We start from the raw sequence: 25,716 nt of genomic DNA on the forward strand, positions 1-25,716 counted from the left end.
GCCCTGCTACAAGCTCTCACAGCTTATTAAAGTTGAATGTCTCCTGAAGCGCTGTGTGTGTGTGTGTGTGTGTGTGTGCGTGTGTGTGTGTGTGTGTGTGTGTGTGTGAGAGAGAGCTGGAGTCACACGCCTGCACTGGAGCGCTGGACTCCAAACGCAGTGATGAAGACATTGATGACAACTATGATGAAGATGCAGCCTGTGGTGATGTTCTCTAAGATGTTCAGCCTGAGATGTTTCTGCTCGTCATTCAGGTTCCACTTCACTGCACACACACACACACACACACACACTGTGACTCACATCCACAGTGTTCTGATACAGCCTGGCCTGACACACACTCAGAAAATATAAATGCACTTTATCACACTGTTTCTCAACTGCTTACACACATTTTCAAAACTTTGCCTCTTTTTTTCAAAACTTTACACACAAATCCTAGAATCGCACACAAAATGCTAAATGCTTCTCATCTCTTAAAAAATGAAGCACTGCATTCAAAATATCACAGACACATCTCAAAAGCAGACATTTCCGAATATTATGTAATATTATGACAAAGGTGTTTGCAAATGTTTGCTTTAGAGATGTGTTTGTTATATTGTGGATGCAGTGCTTCATTTTGTTTCTGTGTGTAAAGTTTTGGAAAAAAAGAGGCAAAGTTTTGAAAATGTAAGCAGTTAAAAAAATATATATTTTCTGTTATTTCATATGCACATTAAACTGCCTTGTTTCAAACCAACGAATAAAAACATAAGAAAAAATCATGGTGAGCAAACCTACTCTGAAGGTTCAAAACATTATTTTCTACTTAAAACACCTAACTTCTGTCTAAACAAATACTCAGTTTCAGTGTAATGTGTAAAGTGTGATAAACACTCTTCTGTTGAGTTGGTGAACAGTGAACTTTTACTCTTTGAAGTCTGAGTGAATTCACACATAAGTATTTCATTATAGGATGAGAATACTTTAACATCTTTTCATTTTACTGACTGTATTACAGCACAAAGAATGAAGGACAAAAGCAGCATTTGCTCATATTTCTTTACATTCCAAACACAAAAAGCCATCAACATAACACATACAAGTAAATATAAAAACTATCTGTATATAAAGCAATAATAAAAAGGTGTGTATCAGTGTGTGTGAGTATGTATAAGGTTGTGTGTATCAGTGTGTGTGTGTGTGTGTGTGTGTGTGTGTGTGTGTATCAGTGTGTGTTCTGTAAATACTGTCAGTGTTCCTGCTGAAAGGCGCTCAGCTCACGCTCGGCTGGGTCAGAGGTCAACACTGAGGTCAGCGGGTGCAGAGTCAGGGTCAGTGGGGACGGGGAACATCACAGAGAGGCAGAGACAGGCAGAGAAAGGTTGTGCTGATATGTAGGTCAAAGAGAAAGAGAGAGAGCGAGGGGTGTATGCTGATGCATTGTCATGTGCTGCTCCTCTAATCCTACAATCACACTGAGTTCACAGAGCTTCAGATTACTGAATGAAGCAGGTCCTGCAGAGACTCTGTGAATACTCTCATCAGCTCACAGAGGAAACACTTCTTATGTGAATATATATACAGTATAGTAATTATTCCACTGAGCAGTGTCTAATTCACTCTCCATATCTCCATGTCTCTTCTCTGATGATGAAGTTTGGTCTCCACAGAAGGACGCCTCTGTATAGAGACGATCTGCTTTGAAACCTGTACTGTTTAAAGCACAATATAAATACATGTGACTTAACTGTTGATCTCGGATCAGTGAGAGCAGAGAGACTTGACTTGTTAATATGCATCAGATCTTTTATGTCCCAGTCGATGTGTCAGACTGCAGAGCACTTGTGTTGTTCAGTGCTTCGTCTCTGTCAGATGACAGCATCAGTGTGAGTCCTGACAGGCCACTAAATCACTTCATGACGATGAGCACTAGTCTATCATGTACATGTACAGCTGGCCAGGGGTCATGGGGTTTGAACTTAGACAAAACCAACTCATTCAAAAAAGATGAACATTTTAAGAGATGATGTATAAACGTATGCATTTCAATAAATAATGATGTGGACATGAAATATTGATTTGAGTTGAAACTGTTTTAAAATCTCAACTCTTTATTACGTTATAATCCATTACAGTGTAAAAAACAATCGTCTTGGCAGCAAGATGGATACTGCGATGATGTTACAGTACTACTAATACTGAGGCCCGTCAGATTAATTTGCAGTAAATACGGTTGATAACAACCGAAGCGTTGAAGTCTGAAGTCATCGAAGTAGTTAAAAAGCTCCTCGGTGGCAAGTCACCGGGAGTGGATGAGATCCGTCCTGAGTACCTCAAGTCTCTGGATGTTGTGGGGCAGTCTTGGCTGACTCTTCAACATTGCATGGCGGTTGGGGACAGTACCTCTGGACTGGCAGACCGGGGTGGTGGTACCTCTTTTCAAGAAGGGGGACTGGAGAGTGTGTTCCAACTATAGGGGGATCACACTTCTCAGCCTCCCCGGGAAAGTCTATGCCAGGGTACTGGAGAGGAGAATTCGGACGATAGCGGAACCTCGGATTCAGGAGGAACAGTGTGGTTTTCGTCCCGGTCGTGGAACACTGGACCAGCTCTATACCCTTTCCAGGGTGCTGGAGGGTTCATGGGAGTATGCCCATCCATTCCACATGTGTTTTGTGGATTTGGAGAAGGCATTTGACCGTGTTCCTCGCGACATCCTGTGGAGGGTGCTATGGGAGTATGGGGTCGGCGGTCCCCTACTTAGGGCTGTTCGGTCCCTTTACGACCGGAGCAAGAGCTTGGTTCGCTTTGCCGGCAGTAAGTCAGACCTGTTCCCGGTGCATGTTGGACTCCGGCAGGGCTGCCCTTTGTCACCGGTTCTGTTCATTATTTTTATGGACAGAATTTCTAGGCGCAGCCAAGGGCCGGAGAGTGTCCGGTTTGGGGACCTTACGATTTCGTCGCTGCTTTTTGCGGATGATGTTGTCGTGTTGGCATCCTCAGACCAGGACCTTCAGTGTGCATTGGGACGGTTTGCAGCCGAGTGTGAATCGGCTGGGATGAGAATCAGCACCTCCAAGTCTGAGGCCATGGTTCTCAGTCGGAAAAGGGTGGATTGCCCACTTCAGGTTGGTGGAGAGTTCCTGCCTCAAGTGGAGGAGTTCAGGTATCTTGGGGTCTCGTTCACGAGTGAGGGAAGGATGGAACGGGAGATTGACAGACGGATCGGTGCAGCTTCTGCAGTAATGCGGTCGCTGTACCGGTCTGTCGTGGTGAGGAAGGAGCTGAGCTGTAAGACAAAGCTCTCGATTTACCGGTCAATCTACGTTCCTACTCTCACCTAAGGTCATGAGCTGTGGGTCATGACCGAAAGGACAAGATCCCGGATACAGGCGGCCGAAATGAGCTTTCTCCGTCGGGTGGCTGGGCGCTCCCTTAGAGATAGGGTGAGAAGCTCGGTCACTCGGGAGGAGCTCAAAGTAGAGCCGTTGCTCCTCCACATCGAGAGGAGCCAGCTGAGGTGGCTCGGGCATCTATTTCGGATGCCTCCTGGACGCCTTCCCAGGGAGGTGTTCCAGGCACGTCTCACCGGGAGGAGGCCCCGGGAAAGACCTAGGACACGCTGGAGGGACTATGTCTCCCGGCTGGCCTGGGAACGTCTCGGGGTCCCCCCGGAAGAGCTGGAAGAAGTGGCTAGGGAGAGGGAAGTCTGGGCGTCTCTGCTTAGACTGTTGCCCCCGCGACCCGGCCCCGGATAAGCGGAAGATGATGGATGGATGGGCGGTTGATAACTGAGGAGCAGGGTGATAATAGTTGTGTTTATGGAAGTGTTGTGATATCAGCAGAGTGCTTTTAAATGGGTGGAAATAACACTAGTTACTGTGCTCTATCAGGTCCTGTAATCACTGCTGTGTACCCTGGGCCTCATTGCTTTCCAAGTACTCTTAGATCCTCTGGGTACACTGTAAAAAAACATCCTAATTTTACGGAAAATAACTGTGATTTTTTTTGTTGGTTGTTTTATTTTATTTTAAATTGTAGTCAAAACTCTGTCAAAAAATTACTAACAGTATCCGGTAATTAACAAATTGGCTGTTATTTTAAGTATTATGACATGAACAATACATTACAGTAATTCACAGTTTTTACTTTAACTTGACTTGACTTGACTTGACAAATGTATGTAAAATTCCTGAAATAATCTGTAATTATACAGTAAAAAAAAAGGTAACCACAAAATAGTATTAAAATGTTATTGAAATAAAATAAATAAATTAATAAAATGGCCAAATGACTGGCAGCACCTGCCAAACCAAACAAAACAAACAAACAACAACAACAAAAAACAAAAAGGAAGCGGCTTATTTCATGTAAACAGGTTAGATTGCATCTTTTTAAGCAGAACTGATACTTAAAATCTGTCCTCCACTACTGCTACATTATTACAAGAATATACTACTGATCCAGAGACAAAAAATTAAATTAATAATCATTTAAAAATGTATTTAAAGATAATAAATTATAATACATTTTGTGTATTCATTGAAAGATTTATTTTTCTCATAAAGTAATTACTTCATATTTGTATAAAAGTCCAGATATTTGTCAAGTTTTTCGTCAGGTGTCTTCTTGAATTATATGATGTCATTACATTGCTGTCTTGCCGCCAGCCAATCGCTGCACTGCTGTATCGATACATACACATCATCAACAACAGGTGCGTTCGAGGAACCAAATTAGCTAGATCCTAATTAGAGGATATCATCTTGGATGTGACGTTTAGTCTTGGGTGTAATAAGCGCCATACAAAGAACGGGCCCCAGGGGTCAGAAAGTGTAAGTCCTGCTATATGTTTATTCCAGCCATGAACTCTGATTTCACCAGAGGAGGAACAGAGTCATTGCTTTCAAGTCACAAGCAGGTGGACGTTTTACTGGTTAAAATGATGTCACCATCATGGAGATCAGTGTTTGCTTTAGTTGAGCTTTTGACCCTTTTAATAATTCAAAGTAATATGCTTTTAAGCAATTGAAATATTGTTCCACAACAAACATTTTAACATTTGCGTAATGTTGAATTTAAAGATTGAGATAACAGGTCATTTTACACTCTTTGCTTTTAAATCATTTGAATGATTGTCATGAAGTGGTTTTTCTTTGCTTTATTGATTGACAAAAAAAAGTCCTATTAAAAAAAATGCCACTGTAAATCTTAAATATTGAATCAGCTCAGGGTTTTAGACATCAACTAAATCATTTGATCCTCAACAGTGGTGACAATAAATAGTCATTCTGCAGTGCATGATGGGAGTTTTTACGATGCTGTTACCCAGCATGCATTGCAGCATGAAGTATTTTGTTGATTGTCACCATTGTTGAGATTCATATGCTGGTTCTTGATGTCTGTGTGTGTCTAAATAGTACCAGAGCTCAAATGTTTATATGCAATACATACTGTAGATTTAAAATTAATTCATTAAAACCAGTGGTGGACAGTAACGGAGTAGCTTTACTTCGTTACTGTACTTAAGTACATTTTTCAAGTATCTGTACTTTACTGAAGTAGTTTTATTTTGAGTAACTTTTACTTTTACTTCACTACATTCCAAAACATAAGATCGTACTTTTAACTTCACTACATTTCATAAAACATATCGTTACTCCCTATAATATATCACGTGCTCCGACACGCAGAAGCGGTGTCTGATTTATCATGAACGAACTGAGTCTTTTCAAAATAAACCTTTAAATCGGATCGCGAATCGCATCAAACGATTCGTTTACGAATTAGATGGATCCGATTGCAGCTGTTCTGGAGTCGATCACTCACTGATTCAAATGAACCGTTTAGTGTGAGTCTACAGAAGTAAGAACCGTGAAATATTGTGAGCGCGTGCGTCTGATGTTGCTAAAAGTAAGTTATTAATGTCGGAATTTAGGATTAATTATTGTAACTGAAAATCATATTTTTTATTATTTATTTTATATATTTTATTTTGATAATTTAGAATTATTACTGAAATACAACCTTTTTTGTTTCAAACAGTTCATTGAACAATAATAAATGAAGTACCTGAAGCTGACAATGAAGTAAATGTATAATAATTAGCAAAGATTATTAATTTAGCGCTGTAAACGCGCGTGTGAGGGGCGGAGACGCGCCGCGGAGCGTCAGACGTGCTTGAGGACCAAACACAGCAGAATGGTAGGAAACTTCACTCCTCTCTCTTTTCCTATAGCGATTTATTTTTAGATACGTGATCTGAGTCTTTCATGGAGTTGTAGAGTTAGAGTTATTAGAGAAATATAATTATTTTTTACATTGATTCAGATCGGCACTTCGGAGCATGTTCGCGACTCGGTTGATTCAGATCGGGACTTCGGAGCCTGTTCGCGACTCGGTTTATTCAGATCGGGACTTCGGAGCCTGTTCGCGACTCGGTTGATTCAGATCGGGACTTCTGGACTTCGGAGCATTTTCGCGACTCGGTTGATTCAGATCGGCACTTCGGAGCATGTTCCCGACTCGGTTGATTCAGATCGGCACTTCGGAGCATGTTCGCGACTCGGTTGATACAGATCAGGATTTCGGAGCCTGTTCGCGACTCGGTTGATTCAGATCGGCACTTCGGAGCATGTTCGCGACTCGGTTGATTCAGATCGGCACTTCGGAGCCTGTTCGCGACTCGGTTGATTCAGATCGGGACTTCGGAGCCTGTTCGCGACTCGGTTGATTCAGATCGGGACTTCGGAGCCTGTTCGCGACTCGGTTGATTCAGATCGGGACTTCTGGACTTCGGAGCATTTTCGCGACTCGGTTGATTCAGATCGGCACTTCGGAGCATGTTCCCGACTCGGTTGATTCAGATCGGCACTTCGGAGCATGTTCCCGACTCGGTTGATTCAGATCGGCACTTCGGAGCATGTTCGCGACTCGGTTGATACAGATCAGGATTTCGGAGCCTGTTCGCGACTCGGTTGATTCAGATCGGCACTTCGGAGCATGTTCGCGACTCGGTTGATTCAGATCGGCACTTCGGAGCATGTTCGCGACTCGGTTGATTCAGATCGCCACTTCGGAGCATGTTTGAGATTTTTTTTTAATTCAGATCTCGAAGCAGGAAGTGTTTGTCAAACAGTTAATTGGTGATAAATGAATATTTGAACTTGATGCTTTTTTTTTAGACGAGTAACGTTAGACAGACATGAATGTTTATTCAGAATGGTACTGAAAATAAGTAAATATTGTAGCTGATGCTAAATGTCTAGCAGGCTTGCTGGTGCTAACTTGAGGTAATTTTTATAAATAATGTCCAAATATTTTTATTCAGCCACCTATATATATATATATATATATATATATAGATAGATAGATAGATATAGATATATATATATATAGATTACATCTGGGGAGAAAAGAAAGGATGTGATGTTCAGAACATGGTAACTACAGTAATTATCAAAGAGGGGAAGAGATGCACCCCATTTGGCCAGGGGTGTTTTTACACTGCAGACAAGGTTTGAGAAGGAAAAAAATCATTAAGAAAATATAATTATATTTTCCTTAAGATGTTCTTCCTAACTTCAGGCCTTATTATCTTGTCATATATAACTGTGATGTTCTGTAAAACCACAAACTTTAAAATACTTTGTTCTTACTGGTGAAGATCAGATGGTCATCTCTGTTTTCTCTCAGGTACATCACAGTGTAAGCTTCACAGTGAACATTACTCTCGTAAGCGTAGTCCATATCAACAACAAAAATATCCTCCATATAGTGGTTATTTTGGAAAAAATCCCAAGTATTTTGAGCAGTAGGATTATAAAAAAAAAAAAAAAAATGTGCTAATATAAAATTAAATTAGCCTATATAAAATTGCAAACATTTATCTTTCAGTACTTTTTTACTTGAGTACATACAAAATTGAGTACTTTTGTACTTTCACTTGAGTAAAATTGAAAAAGGAGTACTTTTACTTTTACTGGAGTAATATTTTATTATTCGTATCTGTACTTTTACTCAAGTACTTGATTTGTGTACTTCGTCCACCACTGATTAAAACTGATAGAGCAGTACTTTCCTTGCAAGCTGTAGTTTTAGGGCGTTGATTATTCAAAACCTAAACATATAAATGAAAAGCAATGTTTTTTTTTAATGTAATCAGGCCTGATGACTCTCATCATATAAAAACAGCTAATAGCTGCTCACTGTACAGCACTGCCCTCACTGCTTTACAACACACCATGCTGATGAATGAAGATAAGGGTCAAGAGCCCAACTAAAGCAAACACTGACCACCATGATGGTGACTTTATTATTTTTAGTAAAACATCAACATCTACACCTGTTAATTTTCTTTTATGTGACAGAAATAAGGGTTTGTAATAAGTGAAGATGCTGAGATCTAGTTCTTGGACCACTTCTCTTCTCTGTCTGCATGGCATCATTAGGTTCTGTCATTCAGAAACATGGCTTTTCATACCACTGCTATGCTGATGACACTCAACTCTACCTCTCATTCCATCCTGATGATCCGACGGTAGCTATTCACATCTCAGCTTGTCTAACAGACATTTCTTCCTGGATGATGGACCATCACCTTCACACAAGCACATGTGTGTGTGTGCTTGTGATTCCAGCAAACCCATCGTTCCACCACAATTTCACCATCAAGTTAGGCACATCAACCATAACAGCTAGAAGCCTTGGAGTTATGATTGATGATCAGCTGACTTTCTCAGACCACATTGCTAAAACTGTCCGATCCTGCAGATTTGCTTTATTCAACATCAAGAAGATGAAGCCCTTTCTTTGGGAACATGCTGCACAACTCCTTGTTCAAGCTCTTGTTCTGTCCAGGCTGGACTATTGCAATGCTCTCTTGGCAGGTCTTCCAGCCAATTCGATCAAACCTTTACAATTAATCCAGAACGCGGCAGCAAGATTAATTTTTAATGAGCCAAAAAGAATACACGTCACACCTCTGTTTATCAATTTGCACTGGCTTCCAATAGCTGCTCGCATAAAATTCAAGGCACTGATGTTTGCCTACAAAACTACCACTGGCTCTGCACCCATTTACCTAAATTCATTACTTCAGACTTATGTGCCTCTAGAAGCTTGCTGCAAGTGAACGTGGCTTGATTGTTCATCCCAAAGAAGCACAAAGTCACTTTTACAGACTTTTAAATTGGTCTTGCTCTATTCTTGCTCTATTCTTTTTTTATTCTATCTGTTTTCTTTTTATTTATTATATTATTTAAAATCGCATGCTATGTGTACTGTGTTAACCTAACTGAGACTTGTTATAGCACTTATATATCATTGCTCTTTTTGTAGTTTTTGATTGCTTCCACTGTCTTTATCTGTAAGTCACTTTGGATAAAAGCATCTGCTAAATGAATAAATGTAAATGTAAATCTAGAGAGATCCGTTAGTGTTAATGTGAGTTTGTGAGGTTACCGTTGTGCTGAAGAGTTCAGTCTAGTAGTTATACTGTGTGTTGTGTTATTCAAAGACAGTAACTGCGTTGCTGAAGCAGTAATATATAGTTGTATTGTTTCATGCATGCTGTTCCTGGTTGACTAGAGATTCATGTTTTACAATGAACATGTTATTAATAATGCAGGAAATACCTGTTTGCACTTTAATTAAATTAGGATATTTTAGGGTTTTTGTTTGACAGCTGTAGCTGACTGTCACTGACACTAATGACAGGCATGATGCCAGTATATCTTCTGTAAATATTCCCCTGAGCAATGGCTGATAGCAATGGTTAAACAAGTAAAAACAAAAACAAGACATTGTCCACAAAGTTCAGTCCGGAAACTGTGTTTGACACGAGCCGATAGATCCTTGACATGTAATCTACATGGTGCAAACCATGACCACTCATATATCTACAACTGATGAGCTTGCAAACTCTACATTAAAACCAGATATGACCCTCCTCCTCCCCCAGCACCACCTGTCTACATCTGTCACAGTGGACATGATGTATGTCTCATGAATAACAGCCACAGAGTGAACAACACATCTAGTTCACCAAGACCAAACACATACACACTGTCAGATCCATTAACATGCTTCACGTTGTCATGACTGAATTTCTGTCAGCTCTTGATTCGATGTTACACCTACGTATGTCACCTATCTAAGGATTTAATAAGGATATTTCAGAAAATATAAGTAGGGTACAAACAATGCTAATTTCTCATGACGTGAGAAATTAAATTAGCCTTTTAAATTAGCCTCTCTAACAGATGATTTATCTTTTGGCATCTAAGAGGTCTCTGCAGCATTAAAGTCAAATACACCTTGAGCCCTGCTGTAAGGCAAGCGTGTGTGTGAGTGTTAGAGTGTGTGTGTGTGTGAGTATTAGAGTGTGTGTGAGTGTGTGTGCATGTGTGTGTGTGTGTGTGTGTGTGTGTGTGAGTGTGTGTGTGTGTGTGTGTGTGTGTGTGTGTGTGTGAGTGTGTGTGTGTGTGTGTGTGTGTGTGTGAGTATTAGAGTGTGTGTGAGTGTGTGTGCATGTGTGTGTGTGTGTGTGTGTGTGAGTGTGTGTGTGTGTGTGTGTGTGTGTGTGAGTATTAGAGTGTGTGTGTGTGTGAGTATTAGAGTGTGTGTGAGTGTGTGTGCATGTGTGTGTGTGTGTGTGTGTGAGTGTTAGAGTGTGTGTGTGTGTGTGTGTGAGTATTAGAGTGTGTGTGTGTGTGTGTGTGTGAGTATTAGAGTGTGTGTGAGTGTGTGTGCATGTGTGTGTGTGTGAGTGTTAGAGTGTGTGTGTGTGTGAGTATTAGAGTGTGTGTGTGTGTGAGTATTAGAGTGTGTATGTGTGTGAGTATTAGAGTGTGTGTGTGTGTGAGTATTAGAGTGTGCTCTCGTTCACCTGTGAAGATGAGCAGGATGCCCACTAACACTTGTAGACAGAGTGACAGGCTGATGAGTGTGATCAGGGACGTGTACAGTGTGTTTTGGGGCCCTTGCTCTAGCACGGCCTTCAGCTGCGAGGCGTTAGCCATTAGCAGAGCTACGTCCAGCATGCTCTCCGCCGCGCTCTTCTTGTTAGCATAGTGATTCATGTTTAGAGGAGCATGCGACAGGCTGAGGCTGTGAGAAACCTGACGAAAGAAACATAGAGAGAGAGGACTGTTATTATGCTAAAGCCAGTATTAAACTAATCCTACACCAACTACTGCACAACTAGTTTTTATTCACTGAAGCCTTTCTCTCGAGCTCGCTTTCCTGATATTTTTCTCTGCATTTGACTATACTGACTATAGTGTGAGGGTATTACAGGAAAGGCAAATTTATTTCTATTACATTCAAACATAATGGTAATTCAAAGAGCTTGACATAATAGGAATCAAAATAATAAATAATAATCATAACCATAAAAAACAAGGAAGTTAAAAATTGATTTCAAATTAGTTAAAAAAATAGGTAATGATTAAAAATAGAATATAGTGCAATCAGTTCGGACATTGCACAGTGCTCATTCAGTAAATGCACAGCTAAACAGATGAGTTTTGAGTCTAAATGTAGCTGTTGTTAGCACATCTGATCTCTTCTGGAAGCTTGTTTTGTGTGAACCCTTGGTATTTCTAACTGACTCGATCCTAGTGGTCTTAGTGCTCTGTTAGGTTTATATTCTGTGAACATATCTGAATTATACGTAGTAATACTTGTTTTGTTGAAGAATAACTTTTATGAAATAATCTGTTCCATGATTTACATGATGCAAAGACTTGAAACTCAAAGTCTCTGTAACTCCGTAGCCCTTAATGAGCACACAGAACTTACAGAATGAATGGAATGGGATTCTTGGCACGAATGCATGATTTATCTAAAACTTTATTGACTGTCGTAATCTGACTGAAGAGTTTCTGGTGTCATGAAGTAGCATGAAGAATAATAATAAAGAGAGAGAGAGAGAGAGAGAGAGAGAGAGAGAGTGCTGACTCTGGCACTTCTCTGGTCTTCCTGACAGAGGACTCAATTACTGCTCTCTCAGAGCCCTAAACTCCACTAGACGAGTTCCCCTCATTAAAGTAAAAGCATATCTCACAGCTGATATCACATTGCATATATGTGTCTACACAGGAAAGATTTAACACATATGTTTGTTATAATTATTGCCTGGACCTTCCTGAGAGAAAGTGTCACTATTCATCACAACAGAGCAGTAAATAAACAGATAACTGAATATGAATGTGTACTGAAAGATATTTGATATATTATTTTATGATGTCACGACCGGCTCAAAGCCGGTGGCAAATGAAATGGAGGACACAGTGACTGGATTGCAAGAAATAAACATCTAACGCAAATAAAATATATATCTAAACAAGAAAACGTGGTCATCTGTAATGTCTGTCAGGTGCATGGGTGTAAATGTAATAGCCACAGAAACAAAATACTAAATCAAATAACAAACCAGAGCCTAAAGCAAACACAAAATAAACCCAGAGAAAGTCCCACTCCTACACTAGCCAGCCTAAACTTTTATAGAGGGATGATAGGTGGAGATCTTTCCGTTGACGAGTCTCCTAGCCACAGCCACTGACCAGCTGTAGCAAGAAGAGTAATAGTCACACACCAATATACATCTGAGCTGTCAGTGAATGGGTGCCGTCAGAATGAGAGTCCAAACAGCTGATAAAAACATAATCTACAAGTAATCTCATTCTGACGGCACCCATTCACTGCAGAGCATCCATTGATGAGACACTGATGCAATGCTACATTTCTACACACCTGATGAAGAAACAAACTCATCCTGATCTGGGATTGTCTTGGCAAATTTAAATTTTTGGGGGTTAAGTGTTGCTGATACCCTTCCTTCCTTGTTTCCTTCTGTCCCTCTCCTTCCATCTTTCCTATCAGTATTCCTCTGCTGACCGTGCAGATGTAATGAAGACTCCTCACTCTCTCATGCTGTTGATCTCAGGATGGCTGCGCTCCAGCGGCTCATCGATCCACCGAAGGGAAATTACATTTCCCTGATTCTCTACAGAGCTTTTAGTTACACACGCGTGCGCGCACACACACACACACACACTCACTCCCTCACACAAACTTCACTTTCTCCTCGTGTTTATTCAGAGAAGCTCTTCTACATAGAAACACAAGCACATGTCAGGGCAGCTGCAGTTGTGTTCTTTGATAGGATATTCCTGCTCTCTGAGGCCTGAGATGGACATTACCATATTGCAATAAATTAATATAGTGAGAGAAATTCTGCCTTACAGCAGGTCTTTACGAACGTTTGATTCTGTCATTTGATGATCTGTCTGTTTCTGGGAGTTTCTCACTCAAGGAGAGCAACAGCACAAAAAGGAAAATGAAGAGCCTATAAAGCAGCAGTTCTGAGTCTGGTTAAGCGGTCAGTGGCATACTCTACAGCTCTGTATAAACCAATGACAGACTTGGTTTAGCGTCTGTGTGACCCACCTGCAGTCCAGGACCAGCGGCCGTGTTTAATTCAGTAGTGTCTGCTGCCATCGCTGACACTGGGCTGTTCTCCTGTGCTTCTGTGTCCTCACCGTCACAGGTTTGCCAGACCTCAGTGTTTCTGAGCAGATTCAGGGAGCGATGGGAAGAGGATGGTATATGATCTATCATGACTGGTTTACACTCATCCAGTATTTATATACGTCGTCTCTCACTCACGTATTCACAGTCTGGACTATTTCAATGCTACACTGCATTTATCACTTCTTCTACACTGCATACTGGTTATTATTCATACTTTGTGTGGTACATTTGCCCAGTTAAAGAGAATCATTAGAGTTATCTTAACTTAAATACTCATAAAAATGCATGTGCAAATAGAGATTTTTGGGGCAAATATTGCTTGGCTACAAATATATTCTCTTGTTTGTTTTTAAAGGCATAAGTCTGGTCTTTAGCTGTAGAGAAACAGAAAGTGCCATGACTCAAATGTCACTGTGAATATCCGAGCCGAAGCTTGTATTGTCTGACTGGGGATTGTGTTACACGTGAAGGAAATTCAAGAACACACCTTCAGGCTTTAGTCTGTAAAACAGTATAAATAAGTATAAATGTACTCTAACCTGTAATAAAAAAAATGCAGTTACCTTTATTTAATGTAAAAAATCTAAACAAACAAACAAAAAAAACACTTAAGATATGTAAACTCTGAATTATTTGTCGAATGAGAAGAACAGTCAGAATTGTGAGATAAAGCACCCTTCTGAACACTAAAAGGACAAATGGGACACCCCTAAAAGGACAAATTTGGCATCCGATGACCCCTTTAACAAGCCGACAGCTTTCCCCCGGTTTCACAGACAAGACTTAAATCTAGTCACAGAATAAAATGTAAATCTGAGCTGTTTCAATTTAAAGAAACTTGACCTGACTGTATTGTTCATCCCAAAGAGGTACAACATCACTCTCACTGATTCTTAAATGAACTGTTTCGTCCTGGTGGAATGAGCTGCCTGCATCCTCAACAATCGGCTGGAAACACACCTCTTCTGTCTTTATTTGACCCTCGAATTCAGGATTAAGGATAAACATTTGTTTTATCATCATGTGTGTTCCCTGTGAACAGAACCCACAACCTTTTGCACTGCTTACACAATGTTCTACCACAGAGCCACAGGAACATTTAAAAAATAATAAAATAAAACCCTTTCTATGTGTACTGATTTAGGCTAACTGAGACTTATTATAGCACTTGTTCTTTGGTTGATTTTGATTTCTTTGGATAAAAGCGTCTGCTAAAAGACTGCATGTAAGTGCATGAGTAGCATCATACTTTTTAAGGATTCTGTTCCCTTCGTGCTATTGCTGCTAGGAAAAGAGCTGCTTGGAGATCCTGCGAACTATCTCCTTCTGCAGTTCTCCTGCTGTGGTGTGAGGTGAGGAGGAGGCAGAGGAATGCTGGGAATGACGCTGTGATTGGAGCGGCGCGCGCGGGGCGTGGAGGAGCTGAATGAGACGCGCAGCTCCGACGCGACACTCCTGTGTGTGAGCGCCTGCTGGATCGTGTCTTATCTGCGGTCAGCGCGTCATCTGTGCCGCGTTAAACACCGCCAGCGACGCTCGAGCTTCTCATGTGAGTTACCCATCATGCTGCTTTATGATCGGTGCATGTGACGGAGGACATCAGAGCTGTGCACCTGCAGCAGCATCATCATCATCATCATCATCATCATCATCATCGCTAGCCGGATTACTGGGCAGATATCGCAGCTTAAACCACGGATTGTGAAGCATTTAGAAATTCTGACGTTGACGCGATATTTCAGCAGTTTTACAAATATTCTAAATAAAAACTTGCGTCTTTATACACATTGAATTGTTATTATGAAACCTTCTTCGATTAGTTTAGCATTGGTTAGCATTTAGAGGCCAATCTCTTAAAGTGACATTTGTCCACGCTGTAAGTATGCATCATGTTTCATAGCAGCTCGACTGAAAAAAGAAGAAGATACTGAATCCTTTTTCTAGTCATTTTTTTAATCTCGTTTTTATTGCGCTTTAGAAAAAAAAAAGGTGAAAACATGCTCAATGCCAGTGTTTTATTTCATTACTATGGATTTTGACAGTGGCCTTCCTCTTCCTCTCAATAAATGAAGAAACACGTAAAAGATGTCGTTTTACGTGCCTTCTGTTCATATAATATGCAAATGTGTGCTTATTTAATGATAAAACCATATTTGCATTTGAGTTTAGTTTAAAGGGGAGAAAATGTAAATTTACATACAAAATGTATTATTATTTTTTAATTTCTTTAATGACACTGGAGGAGATCAAAATGAAAAGTGTGCTTTCTGTTGGCAAATGTTATTCCATGCATACAGGAATGAAGATTGATTTCCTGAAAATGTTGTGATGAATATGTTGTTCCACAGATGGAGTGTCAGTGCTGCTCCCCTGAGGTTCGATCTCAAACCTGCGACTGATTCAGACCATGGAGCCCAAAGCCGAGTGCTGCGCCTCATCCGTGCCCAACTCTCAGTGTGAGCTCCAGCTCCACATCTACGAGACCATCAGTGAGGGGAACGTGAACAAGCTGGAGAGCTCCGCGCTGGTGCGTGCCGGCAGCGACCCCAGCTCCTATCCCTCCTCCAAACGCCAGAGGTTCATCCGCAGGAGCCTGTGGTTCACCGATCATGACGAGCCCCAGGCCAGCGACTGCCCCCTGGAGTGTGAGGAGCTCAGCGTCCCCCGGAGGACTCTGGCGGTCCGCTCCGGTTTACAGGAGGAACGGAGCGCGGAGAGCCAGACGGATCAGAGAGAGCTGGAGAGCAGCGGCGCACAGCTCCGAGCGGACGGCCTGAACACTCACATGAAGACGGCCAGCGAGGAGAACGAGGAGGAGGCTGAGATGAAGGCCGTGGCCACCTCTCCCAGCGGACGCTTCCTCAAGTTTGACATCGAGATCGGCCGCGGCTCCTTCAAGACGGTCTACAAGGGCCTGGACACGGACACCTGGGTGGAGGTGGCCTGGTGTGAACTTCAGGTGTGTTTCTGCATGTTCTCCTCGATCCGTGTGTGTTTGTGTGATGGTGATACCTCAAGCTGCCAGTGGCGTGGGAAACAGGGCATTTTTATGTTTATTCCAAATGTAATGTCAAAGCAGCTTGTCATGGGTAGGTTGGTTGCTCATGGCAGTGGTTTATATTTGGGGTTTGATAGCGTAATGCTTCTGTTCAGATCTGGAAGTGTTGAGTGAAGGGTTGTTGGACTCTCTGTATGTCTGACTGTCCTCTCCGTCTTCAGCCTGGGTCAGTAATCCTGGCTACACAAACACTATTAGAGAGAGTAAAAGTACTGTTCAATGAAAACACCACTTAAGGAGCAAATAACTAGTTTGGTGAAATAATGCAGATGAAGTCAGTGCAGGGTTTATGGGAAAGATGCATTATTCGTGAGAGGTGGCATACTGAGTCACTGTAATCTTTTAAAGGAACATTAAAAATCCATCTGTCAGAGGATAAACAGTAGTATGGTGTAGTGATGGATGCTATCGTACTGTACTTGATTGCCATGTTGATTGAAGTACAGTAGATGCAAGCCAAATAATGAACCAGATTATACAGAAGGCATACAGTGGTGTGTTGATCATTTCCAACAGATGCGTTCAAGACCATCATCAATCACTCTTATTGTGATAAAACCTTGTTTCGTTTGTTGGTCAGCTCAAAATATCTATGCATCTTTAAATCGGCTTAAGTTTAACACAACACAGAGAAGCAGATGCTTGGAATCATGGATGCAGTGAAAATCAAAATCAAATCAAACTTCAGGAGTCCTGTAAAGACGTTCAGATGACTTTAACACCTCTTCAGATGCGTTTGAAAGCTGCAGCCTGATTTAAAACACGTCCGCTTCAGTTCCTCCGTGTGTGTGTGTGTGTGTGCGATACGCATCTAGCTGCAGGAATGTGGCGTCACTGATGGGCATCTCAGACCCACAGAAACACATCCAGTCGTGTCTGGGTTTGTCTGCCTGTGTTTGAGCTGGATTTGGGGTAAACACTGTAAACTAGGTCAATACTGTTGTTGATTTGGTTCTGTAGAGGAAGAGCAGTCGACCATGGTGAGAAATCATTCTTCTCGGATCTGTTGGCCTTTCACTGCAGGAAACGTACTTTTAGGGATTCAGACACCGATAGCTTTGTCTTCTTTTCAAATGATGTTCTTTTGAAGCAGGTTTGACTGAGTGTTGGTGATATTATTGGCATGTCCACCGATCCTCCTTCGTCACACTGTCTGTCTGGATCGTGAGCACACATTATTCCAGAACACTTCTCCATGGCACTTCAGAGCATAAACAGCTGAGCGTGGTGCTAGCAACAACAAGGACGTGGGTTCAATTCCCAGGGAATGCATGAACTAAGCAAACGCATTGATTAAATTCATAAACCGTTGTAAACCTCGGATCAGCACAAGCATAGCGTCCGTCTCTATCAGGACGTGTCTCTTTAGCTTCTGTGGAGTTCCTCATCATACAGATGTCAGAAAGTGTTTTATCTTGTGGACTGTGGAGTCCTCGTGCTTCAGTCGAATCTGTTAATGGTGGTCTGGCGTCCTGCCTGACAGATGAAGCCACATCAGGTGAATTTTGCTGTGTCAACAGCGCCGCGCTCACACAGACTCATGGGAAATACACTGAATGGCCTCGAGCTGCCCAAACCCTGCTGCCAGGAGAGAGGAAGATAAGAGAGGCACATGCAACAGAACGTCTCATTGTCACATGACCTGATCTTACTGCATGTGAGATTATGATCTGTGCGTTCATACTGGTTTAGCGAGAGGATGCCAGGTGTTCAGATCACTTTTACTCTGTTCGTGTTCAAAGCGCTGTGTGGTTCACAGATTGCAGGTTCATGGGGCTCTTGCAGAAGTGATGTTCTCCAGCTCATGGCTCACAACTGTCCTCCATCAGCCTGTAATTAGTGTGTCACTCGCAGCTCTTTAAGTGCCCTCACATGTGTGCCCTCTGTGTGATGCACAAACATGCAGATTTTCCGATTTTATGCACATTTTGTCTTATCGGCTAAGATCTTTATCCTACTCAATTGTGCACATACATTTTTTATAGGTATTTGTAGAATATATTCACATCTTGGTGTTTCCATACTGCTCTTTTTAAGCGATTTCCAAAATGCACATAAAAATAGGTGGCTGGAAACATATATTTACACATCAGTCAACGGTCTCGAGTGTCTTTCACACTGGCCTTGGTTAAAAAATGTGATTAATTAAAAGGAATCTTTTTTGTTAACGGTTTCGATCCTTGTTGGTTCGACTAGCTCACAGCTGAAACGAGACCAAGCCAAGGAAACCTGAAGTTAGAGGCTATGTTCATCCGTGTGGAAGGAGCAGATATGAGGATGCTGCTGTTGTGACTGCAGCGGGAGACGAGAAACGGGGCGTTCACGTAGGATGTGTTACTGTGCCCAAAAATAGCTGGAGTGAAGAAAACAGAACAGAGCCGAATGCACCGCTCGTCCTCAAACTAGCCTGGACACAAACACCATTTGTTTCTGATTCTTATTCCTCCGAGCTCAAGTGTAAGGTCTTGATGATGCACAGATCAGTGATGCAGTGAGAGATCTCCTCGGCTAGGGATGGAACCATAAATATAATGTAGGGACGAAACTTAAATATAATGTAATTATAAATAACAAAAATAAATTGAAATTTTCAAAAAGCCCCAAATCAACAGTAACACAAATAAAGTAAATCTCTTCATATAAACAAACTGAGGCTTTGTCTGTGAACTTTCCATTTAAAATGAGAGGCAACCAGTGTATTTTAATCTGTTTCCAAACAAAGATGCTGCATACATGCAAAATGAGCAGTCTTTAATCTAGATTAGATTGTATAATTGTGTAAGAATGATTTGACTTCAGTTTTGTGTCTCTGTGCATGAAACAGAAACAGCAGACGAGCTGAGCGAGACGCAGATCCACTCTCGGCCAGCAGGTGGAGCTTAAAGCGTTTCCTTGGTTACCGCTGTAAACAAAGCAGCGCTGCACTTATGAACTTTAATCTGGATTATACAGAGACCAGATGAACAGAATAAATACCATCTAAACTTTTCTAAAGACTCGAGAACAGAAGATGGGAGACATAAAAATTTGGGAGTCTGAATGGAGCCAGACCTGTATTGGAGCTTTTCCCAGCGGTGGTAAATACGTAAATTAATACAAGCCAATTAATGATTTTTCTTTTGCCATTTACATTTTTTTTTAAAAACATATACTTTTTTTCTTATTGGCCATTTGTCCATCTTTTCACAAAACTGAATCACATCATCTTCGAGGCATGCTGACAAAATAAAATGGAGTTCATGCTGATTAATCAAACTGTTGAAAAACACGTGAATGAAATGGACATGAGGCTATATCTCTGCAATGATTTAGCGTATTAAAACTAAACTTGGTGTGTGCTATGATTACCACGGCCTGAGGGTACCTGCTCAGTTTCAGCACAGCACATTAGTTTTAATGTCATTTGAGAAATGCTGATCTTTTTGATTAGTTTTCCTGTTGTCATGAGACTGGTCTTTATAGTTTCCATGGATCAGACAGAGAACATCCCATAACAACACTTCTTAGCTGTTATAAAGTCACTGTAAACCACAGCTTATTGCTTAGGTCAGAGATCTATTATTTGTGCATGCTGATTAACTTTCCAACTTTGTGTTAATTTTTAGATAGCGTTTGGATATTTACAATGACAGGGAGTGTTTAAAACAGGCCTTGGAGCAGATTTGACATCGTCATCATTATTATCATTATTATCCATTACTGAAACACAAAGCTGATGAAATGCCTGTGATGGACAGATCGTTCGGTCACACCAGTATTTGTGAGCTGATAACAGAAGCTCATTACTGTCCGGTTCATCATATCTCTGGAAGTGAACCCGCAGCGTCAGCGTGTGTTGACCTCTGACCTCAGCGTTCACTGGGCTGATTGTTCTGATGTGTGGAGTGGGGTCAGTGGGTCAGTCAGGACCTGGTCAGACTCTATTCAGGGCCGGAGTAAAGCGCTGAGGTCAGTAGTGCACTGAAAGCCACCGAGTTCATGACACTGAAAGACCATCTAAACTCACTGCTGGGGACTAACTACATTACATGTGACAGAATTACGTCATTTAATTAGTAAATTCATGTCTTCATGAATCTTTAGACGTTTAAAGTTTATATTCTTTTATTTTCAGAGTGCTGTTAGAAATTGTTAAAGGTTATAGAAGGTATGACCTTAATGTAAAGGTTTTGTAATTTTATACATTATCAATTACAGTGTCCTCTATTAATGTCTGACACGGGACAGTGCAATATGAAAGCTATGATGAAAAATATCTGAATAACGCTGCTTGTATCTATTAAATTGTTTTTAAAGACGCTGTGAAATTGGCCTGTGGTGCACACTGTGAAAATGAACACCATTTTAATGATAAAACTCTAAACTTGCTACAGCAAAATCCTGGTAATTGCTTAACCATAAGTTTCCATATTTTATAGGGTGAAAAGCTGTACTAGGTAAATTATAGAAAATGATAATTACATTTCACATAAAAGAGCAAGTCGACTTATTTTCAGTGAAATCTGTAAATCCCACAGCTCAACTTTTTTTTTTAAATAACTGCTTACTCTTAGTTTTTCCTTTAACATGTATGGACATTAGGGTTTTATGTTGTTAAATTTATATTTATAGCATTATTTTAGTGTTCTGTATTTTTGTGAAGCACATTTTGTACATTAGTATTTACATGATCATTTAGTAATTTAAGTTTAAAATTGCACGGTTAATATGCATAGGGTGAATATTCATTTCATGCTGACATTAAAATCTGACCGGCCCCTTTAAGAGTATCTGCCATTGACAGATCATCCACCTGAAGCCTGGTCACTTTAGTGATATTCAGCCCTTCACTGCATCCCAGTTCAGTACTTCCTGTCTGAAATAATAAGAGAGGAAACTGCTGTTTGATGGGGTCTTTATTGTGCATTCGGGTTTGATCAATGTACTGGGCAGAGTACTATCCTTTAATCTGCTTTTTTTTTAATCTACTGAGTGTCATTCTGTCAGTCCTGACTAAACACAGGCGTCTCACTGTGTGTGTGAGTGCAGTCATTTATTCATGAAGTGTGAACACACACACTCATGCAGTTTTTGTGATATGGTTTGGGGAATGGAAACATGCAGATTTCCTCAGTGTGCGCTCAACTGTGAGTATGACTGCACATATTATAGCTCTATCAATAAACGCTAATAGAGCTGTGCAGGGCTATAACAGAAGTGTATTGATTAATTCCTGTGAGTTTAACAGCAGATCTTTAGACCTGTCTGTCTGAAATCACTGAATCATTAGACTAGGGAACAGCAGGATGGGAGACTGTTGATGCTTTTATTTGTGCTCCTACACTCATTTTAAAAGGAAATAAATAAAGCTTCCCAAAGAAACGGCATATTCTGTGAACTGTGTTTGTCAGTGTGTATAGTATGAGAGAAGCAGTGGGTAAAGGAGATTCATTCATTTGATCCCTGAGTCATACAGATGTGCTGGTGTTTTCATAAAGAGAGACCCAAGCTATGTCTGTTTCATGGGCTTCGTAAATTGACTGGGCTAGTTGTTGTTTTTCAAAAAAATCTAGAAATATATTAGACACTGAGAAATGCACATGCTGCACCAGGTCGCTTTATACCTCTAATACTCACCCAGGCTGCACTTATTTAATGACAGATATAGTAATACTGAGAAAATATTAAAACATATATTTATATAATTTTCTGTTTTAAAATGCAAGGATCATGTGACGCTGAAGACTGTAATGATGCTGAAAATTCAGCTTTGATCACAGCAAATAATTGTACAATATTCTGACACAGAAAGCAGTATAACACTTTATATTAGGGTATTAATGTATTTTTAAATGTAATGTGAATACAATGTAGTTAAAAACAAAGAGACAAAGAGTTAAAATTCTAATATTTCACTGTTTCTGTTTTTACTGTATTATTGATCAAATAAATGCAGCCCTTTTTCATCAACATTAATTCCAAACCTTATACTGGAAGTGTGCTCTGAAACCTTCATTAGCAGAGCTGCACTGTGAGCATGAGGTGATGCAGATGGAGCAGAGGTGGAGCATGAAGCAACCGCTGCATAATGCATGAGACAGACTGCTGGAGCTGCAGAAGCCTCTCCCTATGCACAAGTACATTTCCTTGTGCACATTCATCAGGCCTAAAAATGACACTTATGCTTTCAGATGTACTCTGGTTTAAAGTTGGCATTAAAGGGGTCATCAGATGCTATATGCACTGAAATGTGTGTTGGCAGCGTGTGTACATAACCACCCTATAATGATAAAAATAATGTTTTATTTTCATTTTTTTAATCTCGTTAAATCCATTTCCCCTTTCTCAAATCGAGCCGGTCTCAGATGCCCGATTCTTTAATTGACCGTAGTGTTTCAGCACAGACTGGTGTTTTACCTGAGCTCCGTCCCTGAGTGACTGTCATCAGTCCTCAAGTGATTCAGCGCTGGAGCAGATGTGGACAAGAATGACTCCTAAGAGATTGTTTTTGGAAGTTGGATGTTATAATGAACAAAGCAGTCATCATTTTCTCCTAACATCTGAGCCGCTGAAGTCACAGTAGATTACTGTAGTTTCTGAAGGGAACATGCCCTCAATCTACATAAATATGTCTATGTTTCCGTGAATCGTTCAGGATCCAGCTTCACCTACAGAAGTGAGTGTAAGGTGTTTTAATGAATCTTTACAAATTGCTTATAATAATAATGTGCTAATTAGCAAGTTTCACAGTGAATGCGGCTAAAATTAAATCGTCTCTCCTTTTTGGCTGAGATAAAAATATTATTATCTGGAATCTGAGGAAGCAAAAAAAATCTAAATAGAGAAAATCGCCTTTAAATTTGACATATTGTCACGTTTATGTTTACATCTAGTTCCTGTCCTTATTTGGTCCTTCCAGTTCCTTTCCCCAATGTTAGTAATCACCTGTTCCTTGTTACTAGTTATCCTTATCACCTCTCTGCCCTTCGTTATCCAAGAGGGTCTGGCTGCAGACTTGCACTTGCACTCTCAGACACTTGCACTTCCGTTAGTGACGTCACTTGCAGTCTTTATTTTTTATTTTATTGATTTTTTTTTTTTTTTTACGTTTTGTTTGAATTTCCCAGCATTTTATAACAGTAGCCAGGTGGCGAAGACAAGAAAAAAATAAACTAAATTACAATGTCACTTGCAATCGCTACTTTCACTCTCTGCTACCTGCGACACTTGCAATCGACACAAATCGTGAATAAACGCAACACGCAAAGTTTCTCTTTAAGCATTTTTCCATATAGAATAAACTGTATACAACTCGTTTATATCACTGTCTTTGTCCATTAAGCTACATTATGTGTTTTATTTATAATGATGTTCTATAGGAGGAAAACGTTTAATGTACAATTTAACGCACTGCGTTCTGTACTCGTCTGCCTGCCTGTTCGGAGCTGATCCTTTTAAAATCACTTAATGCATTTCGTAATGCACGTTCATATTTGCTGGTCTGTATATACTTTGAGTCAACAACAAGACATATAGGCTATGCCTGCTGAATTGTCTTTATCATCTTAGTCTGTTATTAGGACACATTAAGCGTTCACATTGTGTTCATAGCCATTTGCTTGCCTTATTGTACATTAAATAATAACTATATATCGAATTTGGTCTTTTAATTGAACTTAACGTATCCTAATACATTATGCCATATTAGGTGTTTGTTTTTTTCTACAGGAGGAAAACGCTTAACGAAAAACTTTGTGTATAGTAGTAGGCCTACTAATTTATTTTATTTGTTTAATCAATCACCACCACAGCGTCTTGTCTCCATTGGCAACATGCACGATTTGTGTTGATTGCAAGTGACGTCAAAGGTAGCGGAGAGTGCAAGTAGCGATTGCAAGTGACATTGCAATTTAGTTTATTTTTTCTTGTCTTCACCACCTGGTTACTGTTGTAAAATGTTGAGAGATTCAAAACAAAAACTTATAAATAAATAGAACAAATAAATAAATAAATAAATAAATAAATAAAGACTGCAAGTGACCTCGCTAGTGGAAGCACAAGTGTTGGAGAGTGCAAGTCTGAGAATGCAAGTAGCGATTGTAAGTGACATTGTAAAGCCCCAGAACTCGCTCCAGTGCTGGTTCCCGCCCCAGAGCTCGCTCCAGTATCAGCTCCAGCCCCAAAGCTCGCTCAAGTGTCTACTCTAGTGTCAGCTCCAGCCCCAAGCTCACTCAATTGTCGGCTCCAGCCCCAAAGCTCGCTCAAGTGTCTACTCTAGTGTCAGCTCCAGGGTTGGCTCCAGCCCCAGAGCTTGCTCCAATGTCAGCTCCAGTGTCTTCTCTGGCTCCGTTGTCGGCTCCAACCCCAGAGCACGCTCCAGTATCTGCTCCAGCCCCAAAACTCGCTCCAGTATTGGGTCCAGTGTCTGCTCCAGCCCCAGAGCTTGCTCCAATGTTGGCTCCAGCCCCAGAGCTCGCTCCAATGTTGGTTCCAGTGTTTGCTCCAGCTCCAGTGTTTGCTCCAGCTCCAGTGTCGGCTCCAGCCCCAGAGCTCGCTCCAATGTTGGCTCCAGTGTCTGCTCTGGCTCCAGCCCCAAAGCTCACTCCACTATCGGCTCCAGCCCCAAAGCTCGCTCCAGTGTCAGCTCCAGCAACAAAAAGTTTGTTCCAGTGTCCGCCCCAGCCCCGGAGCTCGCTCCAGTGTCCGTTCCAGCCCCAAAGCTCGCTCCAGTGTCCGTTCCAGCCCCAAAGCTCGTTCCAGTGTCTGCTCCAGCCCCAAAGCTCGACCCGAGTCTCCGCTCCAGCCCCAAAGCTCACTCCACTATCGGCTCCAGCCCCAGACCTCGCTCCAGTGTCAGCTCCAGCCACAAAAAACTTGCTCCAGTGTCAGCTTCAGCACCAAAACTCACTCCAATGTCAGCTCCAGTGTCTTCTCTGGCTCCGGTGTCAGCTCCAACCCTAGAGCACGCTCCAGTGTCTGCTCCAGCCCCAAAACTCGCTCCAGCGCCAGCTCCAGTATTGGGTCCAGTGTCTGCTCCAGCCCCAGAGCTTGCTCCAATGTTGGCTCCAGTGTCGGCTCCAGCCCCAGAGCTCGCTCCAATGTTGGCTCCAGTGTTTGCTCTGGCTCCAGCCCCAAAGCTCACTCGACTATCGGCTCCA

At 41.3% G+C, this 25,716-nt stretch overlaps 2 protein-coding genes and 1 pseudogene across 3 annotated transcripts in view; 1 reads left to right on the forward strand and 2 right to left on the reverse strand.

The window, feature by feature from the left end:
• The window catches only part of cdk11b (cyclin-dependent kinase 11B), a 376,069-nt gene that overhangs the window by 141,175 nt on the left and 209,178 nt on the right, over positions 1-25,716 (reverse strand). The window lies entirely within an intron of this gene.
• Positions 123-11,121, reverse strand: LOC127963324 (ninjurin-1-like; annotated as a pseudogene).
• The window catches only part of LOC127963128 (serine/threonine-protein kinase WNK2), a 70,055-nt gene continuing 59,423 nt past the window's right edge, over positions 15,085-25,716 (forward strand). The window contains exons 1-2 of one of the 2 annotated variants that reach the window (XM_052562856.1): positions 15,085-15,397; positions 15,870-16,480. In XM_052562856.1, the coding sequence (XP_052418816.1) occupies positions 15,929-16,480 (552 nt within the window). In that variant the 5' untranslated portion in view covers positions 15,085-15,397; positions 15,870-15,928. The remainder of the gene's footprint in view (positions 15,398-15,869; positions 16,481-25,716) is intronic. The other variant, XM_052562857.1, reaches the window with a different exon arrangement.

This window comes from Carassius gibelio, chromosome B8 (assembly GCF_023724105.1).
Source record: "Carassius gibelio isolate Cgi1373 ecotype wild population from Czech Republic chromosome B8, carGib1.2-hapl.c, whole genome shotgun sequence".
NCBI lineage: Eukaryota > Metazoa > Chordata > Actinopteri > Cypriniformes > Cyprinidae > Carassius > Carassius gibelio.